The 15,130-nt window shown below is 39.7% G+C and overlaps 1 protein-coding gene across 7 annotated transcripts in view; it reads right to left on the bottom strand.

Annotated features, from left to right (window-relative positions):
• Positions 1-13,842, bottom strand: part of ZNF184 (zinc finger protein 184) — a 73,463-nt gene extending 59,621 nt beyond the window's left edge. For 3 of the 7 annotated variants that reach the window (XM_082346873.1, XM_082346874.1, XM_082346875.1), the window contains exons 1-5: positions 13,366-13,820; positions 12,923-13,070; positions 5,751-5,818; positions 2,205-2,331; positions 1,750-1,845 (exon numbers count right to left, since the gene is read on the bottom strand). In XM_082346873.1, the coding sequence (XP_082202999.1) occupies positions 1,750-1,845; positions 2,205-2,331; positions 5,751-5,818; positions 12,923-12,929 (298 nt within the window). In that variant the 5' untranslated portion in view covers positions 12,930-13,070; positions 13,366-13,820. Of the gene's footprint in view, positions 1-1,749; positions 1,846-2,204; positions 2,332-5,750; positions 5,819-12,922; positions 13,071-13,315 lie in introns of all 7 variants that reach the window. The other 4 variants (XM_082346877.1, XM_082346876.1, XM_082346878.1 and 1 more) reach the window with 4 other exon arrangements.
• Positions 13,843-15,130: the final 1,288 nt, after the last annotated feature.

The following is a 15,130-nucleotide window of genomic DNA, read 5'->3' as shown; positions in this document are numbered from 1 at the left end:
GCCATAAAAAATAGCTCCTGGGAAGTACTTCACAGGGAAAAGGATATGGAGACCATGGAGTCAGATGCTGTTAAAGGCAAAAAGAGTGTGGGAGTGACTGATCTCTAGCTCAAGTTGGAGTTCCAGTTGAAAGCAATAAACATGCAACAGACTGTGACCAATATCATCCACATTGTCATATTGTCTACACACTAACCAAAAGAGTTACCAGAATATCAGAGGTGGGGTAATGAATGAAGGATTGGAGAAAATTCCAGAGGGCCAGACTGAACAGCACCATTCCTACTGCAGGAAGCAATTCTCACTTTACTATATGCAAAGTCGAAGGGCACTGACCACAATATTTCGACACCCCTGTGCATGGAGAGATAATAGAAGGTGCTGACATCCAGGTTGCAAAAGAACAACGTAGACCGGTAAGACAGAATATATATCAGAATACAATCACGATTCTGCAGGGGCCAAGTCACCAAGACAGCCTAGAGAAGAGGATAGGAAAATGATGCAGACAAGGCCCAGGGCCAGTGGCCACCTCAGTGTAACTTTCCAAAAGTTGACAAACTGTAAGCACAAGTTAACAAAGTTCTTATTTTTAAAAAATTAGTTTTCTAAATTGTGTTCCATGAAACCATCTTTTTTTTTTTTGGCCGCACCGCACAGCATGTGGGATCTTAGTTCCCCGACCAGGGATCGAATCCACGCCCCTTGCATTGGAAGGGAGGAGTTTTAACCACTGGACTCAAGGGAAGTCCCATGAAACCATCTTTTAAAAGAAAGATTTTAAAGGTGCAGTATAAAAAAAAACGGAATCACAGTTAGGAGGACAGGGGAGAGAAATGTTACATTCTATGCACCCTGTTGGAAATTTATAATTCCCAACTACAAATTAAAAAAAAAAAAAATTCTGAGTGGTCCTCCAGTAAGAAACCTGCTAAATTTTAGCTAATCCAGTACTTGCCAAATTTGAACATGGCATGCATTGTCTCTCCCCATAAAAAGGACCCCCTACTCCTACCTCATTAAATCTGGAGATATATTCCTTACCTAGAGTGACTAAGTTTGTACATTTTTTCAGGGTCAGATCTTTGAAGAAGTCTCTCTGTGCAGTTTGGGAATTGATGGTTTACAAGAAAGTTATTCAAAATTTCAAGGGCAGTCCAATAAAGTGATACGATCAGAAGCTACACAATGAGATTAAGACAGGAACAGGTGATGAAGAAATGACGGCTACAGGTATGGAACTCACTTTTGCACAGTTTGGTTGGGAAAGCAAGAAGGCAGACTGGATGGTGGCCAGAAAGATTAACAGTGTTGAGTAAAAGTATTTGGAATTTAGATTACCTATTTCTGTTTGAAGGTACTGGGGGTGGAGGCTGTAGATCCAAAAAGAAAAGGGTGAAAAGGGTAATAATTTCACCCTTCACTGTAAGGGTGAAAAGTGGGGTAATACTTATGAGACCAGGGCCCCAAAGGAGGCTGGGAAAGGAGGAATCCAGATTCCATGTCAAGAAGTTGCCTTTAGAAAAAAGCAAGAAGGATAATAACTCCTTTGAAAGGAGTACAAAAATAGAATACATGTTGAGACATTTAGTGTTCTGACAAAGCATAAGAGAGTCCAGATGCCTTCCCATTCTCCACAGGAGACACTTTAAAGAGAAGCAAGTACATCTACATTTCAGACGTAAAATCCTCTCATCAGGCTGGTGGTTAGTGTCAATAACACGCATCTGCCGGGTATCCATTACTTACCTCCAAGGGCACCTACTGGAATGCTGGGCTCCACAGTCCATGGCTCTGTCCCTTGCTCTAACTGGGAAATCACATCAGGTTTGGAAACTTGGAGTCCTGCTCATAGGGGTAAAAAAAAGTTACCTGTCTGCACTGAGAGAAAAGTGCTGTATCAGAGTTCAGTCTCATCACTTTGTCTTTAGAGGAAAGGATACGTGGACAAATCAGATGGAGTAAAGCATATAAAGCACATATAGCTTCCATGTTATACATTCCCAGATGTGGTATAACTTGGGAACTGATCTGGGTTCAGAAAAATTATTAGTTTGTCCTTCCACTTGCTAGAGAGGAGAAACCTTTTCAGAGCCTTTCAAAGTTTAGGAATCTTTGGTTCCTTAATGGCAGAACTCACCTAAGCACAAGAGCACCCTCCTCCTCCACACCCCCAGATATTAATGCAGAGGAGTCATCTTTACCTATAGAGACCAGATGTGTATAATTTTCCAATGTCACATCCCTGAATAAATCTCTCTGTACAGGATCCAGCTGTTTCCATTCTTCCTGGGTAAAGTCCACTATCACATCCTTGAAGGTCACTGATTCCTGAAATACCAAACATATTTCTGCTTAGCCATAAAGGATTTACCTCGGAAAGGGGTAAAGTTAGCAATACTGACAGAAGTAAGGCAAGCTCTGGGCTATCTGAAAAAATGATTTTGATATTTCCTCCTTTGTAAAATGATAAAAAACAAAACGTGACTCATAGGATTATTGCAAGAATTAAATAAGCAATGTTCAATATTAAATGCTTAATTTAAGGTCTAGCATATAACAAGTGCTCAGTCAATGTTGGCCACTGTTATCTTCATAATCATCATCATCATGATCTCTGTGTTCCAAGATATATCAAGTATTAAGAGTATACCTACTAACATTAATAATATGCTTTACTACCTGTAAGTGCAAGAACAGCCAAAAATGTTTTTGAAAGAATTTGAGGAGGAGACTTACCCTACCACATTTCAAAATATACTAAGTAACATACCAAAATATACCGAAAGATAAAGATAAATTAAAACAGAGTGGTCTAGTATGGAATAAAACTCAATGAAAAACAGAGAACCCCAAAATATAGCCATGTTTATAAGAACTAAATGGGATTAAGCAACTTTCAAATTAGTTTTAAAAAGCTGGATTATTCACGAAATGGTGCCATAACAAATGACTGTCTATTTGAGAAAATAAATTAAGGTGAGTTCCCTACTTCACAGCATACACAAAAATACCTGCTGGATTAGAGACTGAATTGTAAAGAAAAAGCAAAAATAAAATAGAATAAAAGACAGAAAAATGGTTTTATAAGCTTGATATGTGGAAGGCAAAAATTATAAGACAGAGACTGACAGATAAAACCACATAAAAATGTAAAACTTCTGTAGAAACCATAAATAAAATGCAATATTCTGAGTTGCTACAAATAATTAGCAGAAAAGATGAAAGATGAACAACCTACAACAATAACCAAAAAAGGCCGACAACCCAAACAGGCAATTCACCCAAACCATTGTTAACAAACCATGAAAAGATGTTCCACTCCAAGAAAAACATAATAAAACAATGAGATACCAGATTAGCGAACACTGCTTAAAGTGCTCATGTGTATTACGGTGGGAACAGGGCCCTAATGCAATCTATCAGGGGGCACTCTGCCAGGATCTATCAAAACTTTAAAAGCATATGTCATTCAATCCAGATTTATAGCTTGTAGGAATTTATTCTTTAGAAACACTTCAGGGTGCAAAGACATATGTAAAAATTTCCTTGCAACATTGTGAGGGGAAAAAAAAGCAAACTTAAATGTCTATTAATAGGATAGTGGTTAAAGAATTCATGGTACATCCATACTAAAGCAGCTTATGCAGACATTTTAAAAATAAAGTGTCTCTATATGTACTGATTAGGAAATATATATCATATTAAAAATAGCATACATGGTATTATCCCATTTTTATTTTTATCAATAGGAAAGTTTTTATGTAAATGCACAGAGAAAAAGCTAAAAGAATACACTACCGAATATTATCAGTACGACTGTTTAGTCGGACTCTGAGGCAATGCAGGGGAACTTCCTACTTTTCCTTTATTTATTATGTATTTGAAACTGGGCAAGTGAGTTAATTTTGTTTCAAAATAGATAAATAAATTATTGGGACTTCTACTTCTAACCACGACAGAGCTACTGGACTAGCTCTCCCAGTGTAAACAACTGTAAAACTCAACAATATAACTGAAACAAGTGCTTTCGTATTTTGAACAGCAGTCAGAACAGAACTGTGATCCCTGAGAGAAGGGAGACAATCACATGAGCCCCACAGACCCTTCAGTTTCCTGCCTGGAGGCAGAAACTGAGCAAGACACAGTGGTCTCACTGAACTAAGGAAACAAAGGTGGCAGCTCAGGACTACAGAGGCAGGGAATTTGCAGGATAGATGCTAGAGAGAAGGGAGATACACAGAGGAGGAGCTCCAAAACTCTGGTGTAAATACTATCTCCACAGGCCATATCAAGTTACCAATGTGACATAACTGAACCCAGAGTTGAGAAGACATACGCACAATCAGTTCCCACAAACAGTTCCAGCGCACTTTAGGAGCAGCACAAGTTTAGCCTGTGAAGAAAGAGTTAAAGCAGCAAGTCCGGCTTGCCCAATCCTTGCTAATCTCCAGGGACACTTGGATCCATGTTTCTGAACCTTAAACAAGCTCTGAAAACTAATGTTTATATAGTCACTGATTGACGATGTTATTGTGTGCCTGGAGCACTGGGACAGGATGTACCAGACTGTCAGCATTGTTTAAAGTATACATGAAGATTTACGATGCACATGTGGTGCCTAGTTTGAGGTCTGCACCATGGCTGGTCAACAGCAAGTACACGCTGATGTGATCAGCTCCCTTTAAGAACTCTGGACTGTGAGACTCAAGAAGACTTCCCTGGGTAGAGACATTTCTCTGTCTCTGTGGACAACAGCTCTAGAGAAAGTACATCTGTGTGATCATCACAGAAGGAGGACTTGGAAGCCTGCACCTGCTTTCTTTGGATTCTTATAAATATCTTTTTCCTTCTGATGTGTTTTGTATCCTTTGTTGTAATGATCTCTATCCCTGAGTTATGTTGCTGGGTTGGGTGGGTCATCCTAGCAAATCACTGAACTAAAGTATAGTCACAGACCCCATGAAACACAGTCCTAGAATAAGGCTACACTAGGTCAGCCCTAACAAAGCTTACAGTTCAAAACCAAACCTCAAAAGGATCAAGCTGTGGCCAAGATGGGATTAACAAGGACTGGATTTACCCTCCTGCATTAAAATAACCAACAAATTCCAGACAAAACATATGAAACAACAGTTTCCAAGGCACTGAATCTCAGATAACAAAGAACAGTGATCCCCAAGAATCAGGAAACAAATGAAGTGAGCCCTACAACTGCTCCAGCTTACTGCCTTGAGAGTGTCCAGGCAGGGGTGCAGGGAAGGGGAACCCAGGAGCTACCCAGCAGACTCCTTGAACTGAAGAGGTAATGCTGAGAGTTTGGGGAAGTCAAGGTGACTAGAGTTCACATAGAGTACTGTAGGGAAGGGAGCTACAGAGGAAAGAAGCAAGAACTGCAGAAACTCTCCTAACCCCTCCAGACCACATACATTTTTGTTGAGTCTCTGTTTTCCATGGTACTCATTTCACCTTTTTAATATTTAGCAGTCATTTGGTCTATTCAGGTAAAGTATCAAGTTTTGTACTTCTTCTGCTCTCTCATCACTGGCACATGGCAAGACGTAAGCAAGAAGTTAAGTGGTGAATATATTAGTTAAGCTGGAGAGGCAGAGCTAAGAAAAAAGTGGTTGGCAGATGGGAGCCCAGAATGAATTGCCAACATTGGTTTTCAGCTAAATATAACCCACAGCAAAAGAATACACAATCCCACTCTAACGACTGAAATGACATTTCAGGAAATCCCAACTTACCTGAAAACTAGCTGATGGGAGTGAAGTACATCCCCCTTGGAGAAGGGCAGACTCTGGAGAAGACAGATCTAGGGGAGAAAAAAGAAACCACAATGAATCCTGTCCAAGTTAGCTGTTCCCAGCAATCCACAAAATCCACTTATTTTTCTATATGAAAACAGCAGGAACTATTTCTGCCATTTGAGAAGCCATTTCCTTCTCAAAATCCAATAAAAGAAGCAACGTAACTGCTGACTAGGACCTTCGTACTCTCATGGGTAGGCTTAGGAATTAAAGTATTACTTTAAGATTCACAATTTTGCCCCTAGATACTTACAGTCACATGGATCATACAACTCAATCTACATTCCTCATTAAGTGAGGCAAAATATTTCTGCTGCCTTCTCTGCTACATATAAAATATGAATTAATAATCAGGTTACTTTCCAAAAGTCTTCCCATGCCCTTTGAAACGTTGCTATTAATATAAATTACATATCACAACGACATATACTTATCTATATTACCTACCTACCAGAGTGTCTAAACTTAAATACACATGGTCAATACTAACTACTGGCAAGAATACAGAGAGATTAGAACTTTTGTACATTGCTGTGGAGGTAAACATTTACCAATCATTTAGAAAAACTGTTCGGCAGTATATACCAAAGCTATATGTACACCTGCCCTATGACTCAGCAATCCCACTCCTGTGCATATATCCAGAGAAATGAGGGGTTATGTCTACCAAAAGACTTGTACAAGACTGTTCACAGCAGGTTTATTTATAATATGCCCAGATTAGAAACAATCCAAACGTCTTTCAGCAGAATGGATAAACTGTGATATATTCATACAATAGAATATTATTCCACAGTGTTAAAAGAATGAGCTCTTGCTTTACCTAACAACACGGATGTATCTCATAAACAATATTGAGCAAAATAAGCCAAACACAAAAGAATGCATACTGGGACTTCCCTGGTGGCGCAGTGGTTAAGAATCCACCTGCCAATGCAGGGGAGACGGGTTCGAGCCCTGGTCCTGGAAGATCCCACATGCCGCGGAGCAACTAAGCCCGTGCACCACAACTACTGAGCCTGTGCTCTAGAGCCCGCGAGCCACAACTACTGAGCCCATGTGCCACAGCTACTGAAGCCCACGCACCTAGAGCCCATGCTCCACAACAAGAGAAGCCACCGCAATGAGAAGCCCGTGCACTGCAACGAAGAGTAGCCTCTGCTTGTTGTAACTAAAGAAAGCCCATGCGCAGCGATGAAGACCCAACGAGCCAAAAATAAATAAATTAATTAATTTTTTAAAAAAAGAATGCATACTGTATGAGTACATTTATAGGCATGTCTCGTTTTATTCTGCTTCACTTTATTTGCACTTCACAGATACTGTGTTTTTTTTACAAATTGAAGGCTTGTGGCAACCCTATGTCGAGCAAGGCTATCAGCACCATTTTTCCAACAGCATTTGCTCACTTCATGTCTCTGTGTCACATTTTGGTAATTCTCGCAATATTTCAAACTTTTTATTATTACTATATTTGTTATGGTGATCTATAATCAGTAATTTTTGATGCTACTACTATAAATTGCTGAAGGCTCAGATGATGTTTAGCGTTTTTTAGCAATAACATATAGTTTTAGATTAAGGTATATACATTTTTTTTTACACGTAGTGCTATTGCACAATTAATAGACTACAGTATAGTGTAAACATACCTTTTATATGCGCTGGGAAACCAAGAAATTCATGAGATTCAGTTTATTTCAATATTTGATTTACTGCAGTGGTTGGAACTGAACCCACAATATCTCTGAGGTGTGCCTGTATATTAAGTACAAAAACTTAGAATAGTGGTTACCTCTGGAGGGTTACTGACTGGGCAGGCACACAAGAGAGACGTCTGGGGCATTAGAAACATTCCATATCTTAGTGTGGGTAGTGGTTACACTGGTATATAATATATAAAAATTAATCAACTGGTACGCTTAAGATCTGTGCACTTAATGTAGTAACTTATACATCAATAAACAAAACAGAAACCAACTTTGCTCTTGGAGGAATCTATTCAGAGTAATGCTTGATGGGAAAGTCCGATTCTCAGAAAGTAGAGGAAGCAATAAAAGGAACTATTATTCCAGACTTAATTTGACCAGTAATGGAAAACTGTCTTGTAAAAGAAATCTTGAGAAGAAAATGAAGATGTTAGTTGGAGGAAAGTTGAGGAAATGTTGTACATAGGCAGATATGTACCCAAGACTTTAGGAAAACAGAATAAAGAGAAATGTCTTAGGTAAGATGATTTTGATTCCAAGTAACAGAAACCAACAAAACCAACAACAGTAACAGCTATAGAAACCAACTAAGTGCCTGGCAATAGTAAATGTTCAGTAAGTGTTACAAATATTACCATGACTATAAGGGACAGAGGCTCATGAAAGTTAATCCTAACTATACAATTGTGAAAAATTCCAAAAAGAAAAAAAAGGCAAAGCCTTAAAATGAAACCATTTGGGCTGATTTAATTTTGAGGAAGTTAGAATTAAAAAGAATATTTATGAAAGATATAAGGGGCAAAGAGCTGAGAAGGGGGGAAGTGATGTCATCAACATGGTGGAATAAGAATTTTCTACCATCTTCCCCACAAAGAACACTGATTTAGACAATCATCCATGGATGAGAGTGTCTTTGTGGAAGTCCAGGAGTCTAGCACAGAAGTTCCAGCACACCACTGGAACAACAACAAAAAATCCAAGATGGATGCATTGAAGAGGGTAAGAGGAACAGTTTCATTTTACCGGTGTCACCCCCAAGGAGGTACAGCTCAGTGCCAAGAAGGTCTTCTTGGCCTGTGATTTCTCTCACGGGAAAAAGTGAAAGCATGTGAGTGCCCAGGTTCCCCAGCAGTATAGGACACCACCAAAGATACCCACTTCTTTCTCACCTCATCCAGAATACTGAGGTGTCCTAAGAGAATGAGGGGAAGAGAGCAGCTGGGAGAACAGCAGTCGGGGCACTTGGAGGGCATATCAAAGGAACATGGATCCTACTAACCACTTCACAGACTCCATCAGGAAGCCTGCCAAAGAGCCACTGGGGATGCTTCACTTGTGGATTCTCCCAACTGCAATGCTCCATGCACCTCTCCTATACACCCTCCCCACAACCTATGGCCAGCTTTCTGTGCACACCCTAATGGTGGCAAGAGGAGCTTTTATAGATAGCTATGAACACACACAGAAAGCCAGCCTGACTCTGCATGATTTGGAGAAAGCCAGCCTGACTCTGCATGATTTGGAGAAAGCAACCAAAGCAACCTGAGCATTCAGCACCACCAAGGAAAAGCAAAGGTGAAGCTGTTAGCACCCAGCCTGGCTTTGCAGGACTGAGAAGGCATACAATCTTAAGAATCCCCCTCAAGAGGGAACAAAAAGCATGGAGCAGATGTATGCATAGAAGATCTGAGAAAGCCTCAGAATCCCTAACAGAACTGCTGATGGAGGGTATTTCTCTCCCAAAGCCAATCAGTAAAGACAAGAGGAAGTGATTTCATCAGTGGTGTTTCTATACACTAAAAAGGAAATATCTGCAAAAGAAATAAAGAAAATAATCCCATTTAGAACAGCATCAAAAACAATAAAAAACTTAGAAATAAATTTCACCAAGGAGATGAAAGATCTGTGGAATGAAAACTATAAGTCATTGATGAAAGAATTTGAAGAAGGCACAAATAAATGGAAAGACATCCTGTGTTCATGGATGAGAAGAATTTCTATTGTTAAACTGCCCATACTACTCAAAGTCATCTATAGATTAAATGTAATCCCTACCAAAATTCCAATGGCATTTTTCACAGAAATAGAAAAAAAATTCTAAAATTTGTATGGAATCGAAAAAGACCCCCAAAAGCCAAAGCAATCCTGACAAAGAAAAACAAAGCTGGAGGCATCACACTTCCTGGTTTCAAACTATATTATAAAGCTACAGCAATCAAAACAATATGGTACTGTCATAAAATAGACACAGATACCAATGGAACAGAATTGAGAGCCCAGAAACAAAGTCTCCTATATATGATCAGCTAATATTTGACAAGGGACCAAAAATACTTAATGGGGAAAGGACAGTCTCTTCAACAAATGGTGGTGGGAAAACTGGATAATCACATACAAAAGAAGGAAACAGAATCCCTATCTTACACCAATCATGAAAATTAACTTGAAATGGATTAAAGATTTAAACAAGACCTAAAACTGTAAAACTCCTAGAAAACAGGAGGAAAAAGCTACTTGACATCGGTCTTGGCAATGATCTTTTCAATATGACACCAAAAAACACAAGCAACAAAAGGAAAAAGCAACAAGTGGGACTACATCAAACGAAAAACCTTCTGCACAGCTAAAGAAAGCATCAACAGAATGAAAAGATAAGCTATGGAATGGGAGAAAATATTTGCAAATCATATATCTGATAAGAGGTTAATATCCAAAGTATATAAGGGACTCATACAACTCAATGGCATAAAAACAAATAATCCAGTTTAAAAATGGGCAGAGAACCTGAATAGATATTTTTCCAAGGAAGACATACAAATGGCCAGTGTATATGAAAAGGTCCTTGATATCACTAATCATCAGGGAAATGCAAATCAAAACCACAATGAGATATCACCTCAGACCTGTTAGAATGAATATTATCAAAAAGACAAGAGATAAGTGTTGGTGAGCATGTGGAGAAAAAGGAACCTTTGTCCACTGTTGGTGGGAATGTAAATTGGTATAGCCAATATGGAAATATAAACATATACCACATTTTCTTTATCCATTCATCCACTGATGGACACTTAGGTTACTTTCATGTCTTGGCTCTTGTAAATAATGCTGCAATGAACATGGGGGTGCAGCTATCTGAGATAGTGATTTCATTTCCTTTGGATACATACCCAGAAGTGGGATTGCTGAATCATATGGTAGTTCTAGTTTCAATTTCTTAAGGAATCTCCATATTGTTTTTTATAGTGGGTAAACCAATTTACATTCCCACAAACAGTGGGAATGTACACACACATACACATATATAATGCAATATTATTCAGCCATAAAACAGAAGGAAATCCTGTCATTTGGGATAACATGGATGGACTCTGAAGGCATTGTGCTAAGTGAAATAAGAAAGAGGAAGACAAATACTGCATGATCTCATATGTGGAATCTAAAAAGTCTGAACACAGAAACAAAGAGTAGACTGAGGGTTTTCAGGGGCTGGAGGGCGGGGGAAATGGGGAGATTTTGGATAAAGGTTACAAACTTTAAGTTACAAATAAGTTCTGGAGATCTAATGTACAGCATGGTAATTATTGTTAACAATACGGTATTATACACTTGCAAGTTGCTAAGAGAATAAATCTTAAACATTCTCATCACATGCACACTGCACCAAATATGTGTGGTGACCAATGTGGTTAACTAACCTTACTGTGGTAATCATTTTGCAATATATAGGTGGGTCAAATCATAACACTGGACAACTTAAACTTATACAATGTCAGGGTCAATTATATCTCAATAAGCTGGAAACAACTTTTCTCAGCAATATTTTGTAGCTTTCAGTGTAGAGATTTTGCATATTTTTGTTGGTATATATTCTTGTTTCATATTTTGGATGCTATTATAAATGGAATTATTATTTTTATTACAATTTCCAATTGTTCATTGGTGATAGAATGAAACAGTTGATTTTTTTCATCAAACTTTTTGTTTTGAGATAATTGTAGATACACATGCAGTTGCGAGAAATAAAACAGAGATTCTTTGTACCTTTAGAAAAAAAGAGCTGAGGACAAATATAAGGTATAGCTCAAACCTAAATAAATAATATAAATAATGTTAAGATCTCTAATGATATTAAACAAATCCGAGAAAAAGAACCGTATGATAGCAGCTAGGTTAAACCAAACTTGACTGCATAGCCATACCTACAGAATGTAAAGACAATGACAATACAGAAAGAAGTCTACAGTGACATATCACAGGGCTCTGTCCTTACCCTGACCTGTTGAATGACATGTAGGAAGAAAGAGAAGGAATATTCATTAAATATGCTAGTGACATAAAGTTGGAAAGGACAGTTAAAACACTGAATAACCAAGTTAATATCAATTATTAATTATTCTGACAAGCTGGAACACTTGGCCGAAAAATTTGAACAATCATAATAAATGTGAAGTCCTGACATTAAGGATAAAAAACAAGTCTATTATACAAGGATGACATAAATCTAGTTCATGGCAGTTTATGTAAAAAAGATCTAGGACTAACAGCATAATATCGCTGATTTTTTAAAAAGCAAATACAATCTGATACTAAACAGCAGAAATATCCAAATCAAAAGAAATAGTATGTCACACTTTAAGGTATTTTTCAAAGTACATCTAAATGACTGCTTAGTTTTAGGCAATGCATTTTAAGAAGCATGCTGTCATGCAGTAGAGTTTTTAGAGAAGAGGTCTAGATATATCGCATGGAGACCCATCAAAGGAACTGAGGCTATTTTGCTTTGAGAAGAAAAAGAATTTGTGAGTAGGGGTTGTAACAGCTGAATTCACATATCTGAAGGGCAGCAATGTTAAAGAGAGAGCAGTCTCTTGCTTTTGGGGACTACGAACTAAGATCAACACAGAAGTTACAGGGAAAGGCACTTCTGCCTCATATAAGGAACCAAAAAAAGAAAACACCAACAAGGGAATAGTCTGCACCCAAAATGGAGCTTAATGCCATAATTGTTCAGGCATAGGCTTAACAGATGGTCATCCGCCAGGGATATTTCAGAACTGATTCTTGCATTGAAGAGATGATTACCAAGATTTTTTCTGACTGTAAGATTATCATTCTAATTTTTAATAAATAGAAATCATGTGAGGATCACAGACATTCTGAATCATTACTCCTTTTCATTCCCCAATCCCAAAGCCAAGCAGAATTAGCTCTTCCTCCAAGTCTCTCTCTATAATGTAAATAAGAATCTCTCCCTATGATGTAATTGTTTCTTTTCTCTATCCTCATATATATAAGGTTCCCTCCTTCCACTTCTTCCAGCTCTGTCAAGTATTTAATCTTCATGTCATGACTGTTCTTTTGCCCCCATTATCCCACTCTCCCCCAAGTCGTCCCCACTACCTTCCATCTCAGGTGCTCATCCCGTTCCTCTTGGAATCTGGACACCAGGGTTTCCCAAGCAGCGTCCCTCCAGTGGGGTCCTCCCTCTCTCTGGAGCCCAGATGTCCGGCACGAGTCTGTGCCCTTACACACAGTGAAGCTGGCTGCCCTAAAAGACACAAGATGGGGTAAGCGGCAACCGTCACACAATCACACCTCAAGAGTTTTGCACAGTGGCCAAGAGGTCCTTGGAAAAGAGAAGTGCCCGGAGAGAGCAGTAAAGAGGCATGTGGCACTCCCGCTGAACAAAAACAGAATGGAGATCGAGTACGCAGGTTCGGCCCCAGATTCCAAAAAACCCCTGGCGCCTACCCTAGAATCTGGGCAGAGGCGCCCACCTACTCGGACGGTTACCTCGGTGCACACTTGTGGGCTCACACCCCCGCGGGCTCAAGAAGACACACCTGTTGCGGAGCGGAAAAGCTGGAAGGTGGACAAACAGGGCGGGGCTCGGCTCGCGTCCTTCCTCCTAGGCCGGAACAAAAGAACAAAGCCCTCCCAGGGATCGGGGCGGAATAGTCCCACACTAAAGGAGGAGAGGGGAGCCCCCTTCGAGGACTCCCCAGCTCCCTCTCGCAGAGGCCGCTTCAAGCGGAGAGAGAGTGGGGTGACGTCACGCGGCCAGAGGGGCTGGCGGTTGCCATAGTGATATCTGGGCTTCCCTCCCGCTAGAGCGATTTTCGCGCTCTGATCCCGGGTCCAGAAGCTCTGGGACAATCACCAAACCTAGTGAAGGGAGCCGAAGCAGCTGGACTTTCCCCCTCGCCAAGCTCTTTTCACGCCTACAGCCGGCTTCAACGGCCACTTCCGGTGGTGGGAGAAGAGAACACCGCCCCCCCCCCACCCGCTCGCTAGCGTTAAACCGCGCCCCGCGGACACATAGGACTACGATTCCCAGAGTGCTCCACGACGCTAAACTCCATTTCCCAGAGTCCCCAGCCAACGTTTGAGATCCAGTGGAGCGGGGACGAGTGTTCTACCCACTAGTCGTTTGTTCGTACACGTCTCAGGTGAAAGTATGCGTTAGAGCAGTGACTCTCAAGCGTGTGTGACCGGACTGATTTTAAGAATACACATTTACACACATATATAATTTAAAAACGCAAACAAGCATTTCACAATGCATATCTTGCCTTTATTACCTGTCCTGCATTGTATTTAGTGTTCTATCCCTTTGTTTAAAAAATTCTGGTCGTGACCCATTATATTGACCCTCAACCATGACTCTTAAATGGAGCCCAACGCCAGTCTGTCGGTGTGTTCTTGGGAGAAAAGAATCCAACAGAAGTAGGTAGGTTTCTGTATTTTTAAATGTGTGGCCCAAGCACTTTACTGTGCTTCAGTGCATCTCCATATTTGTATAGTGGGGCTGAGGTCAAGTCACTCAGCCTGCTGACTGACAAAACACTAAACTTGGAAATCAGGAAGACATGGCCTAAGTGAAACAGGAATGAAAGCTGTGAGAGAACAGGCTGAAATAAAAACACTAGATGAAAAGGGATTAAAACACATGCAAGCATATTTAAAATGCAGGAACATAACTAAAATCGTACTGGAGAAGAACTGAATTGATGCTATGGAAAAGTGAATCAGTTGTGTATAGGATATTCTTTTAAAGCTGCGTGGTTCAAAAGAAAAAGGTGAATGAAATAGAAGAAAGTGATAGATGTAAAGGACAGAGGATGGAAAGGCAACATGTGGATGATTGCCCATCAGGAAGGAGAGACCACATGAAATCAGCTATCATTTAACACTTTCTATGTGCCAGGCAGTGTTCTAAGTGCTTTACACCTGACTTATTTAATTCTTAAAACAATCTAATGAAGTTGTTCATTATTATTCCTTCTTTATTACAAAGGAAACTAAGGCACAGATAAGTTGAGTAACCTGCCCGAGGTGACATAACCAATAAATGGGGAAGCTAAGACTTGAATGTAGTAATTTGGTCCCAAGCTCCCACTTTTAATCTTTAACACTAGAATCCCTAGTAAAGAGATGAACAATTTCCTAAGTTTAAGAAAGAATGCATCTCTCATTCATTGCTAGTGGGAGTGCAAGATGGTACAGCTACTTTAGAGGACAGTTTGGCAGTTTCTTTCGAAACTAAGCACACTCCTACAATATGATCCAGCAATTGTACTCCTTGGTCTTTACCTAAATGAGTTGAAA

This window comes from Balaenoptera borealis (assembly GCF_965194805.1).
Source record: "Balaenoptera borealis genome assembly, chromosome: 12".
Lineage (NCBI taxonomy): Eukaryota > Metazoa > Chordata > Mammalia > Artiodactyla > Balaenopteridae > Balaenoptera > Balaenoptera borealis.
The sequence above is the reverse complement of the archived record's forward strand: the minus strand, read 5'-3'. Positions and strand labels throughout refer to the sequence as shown.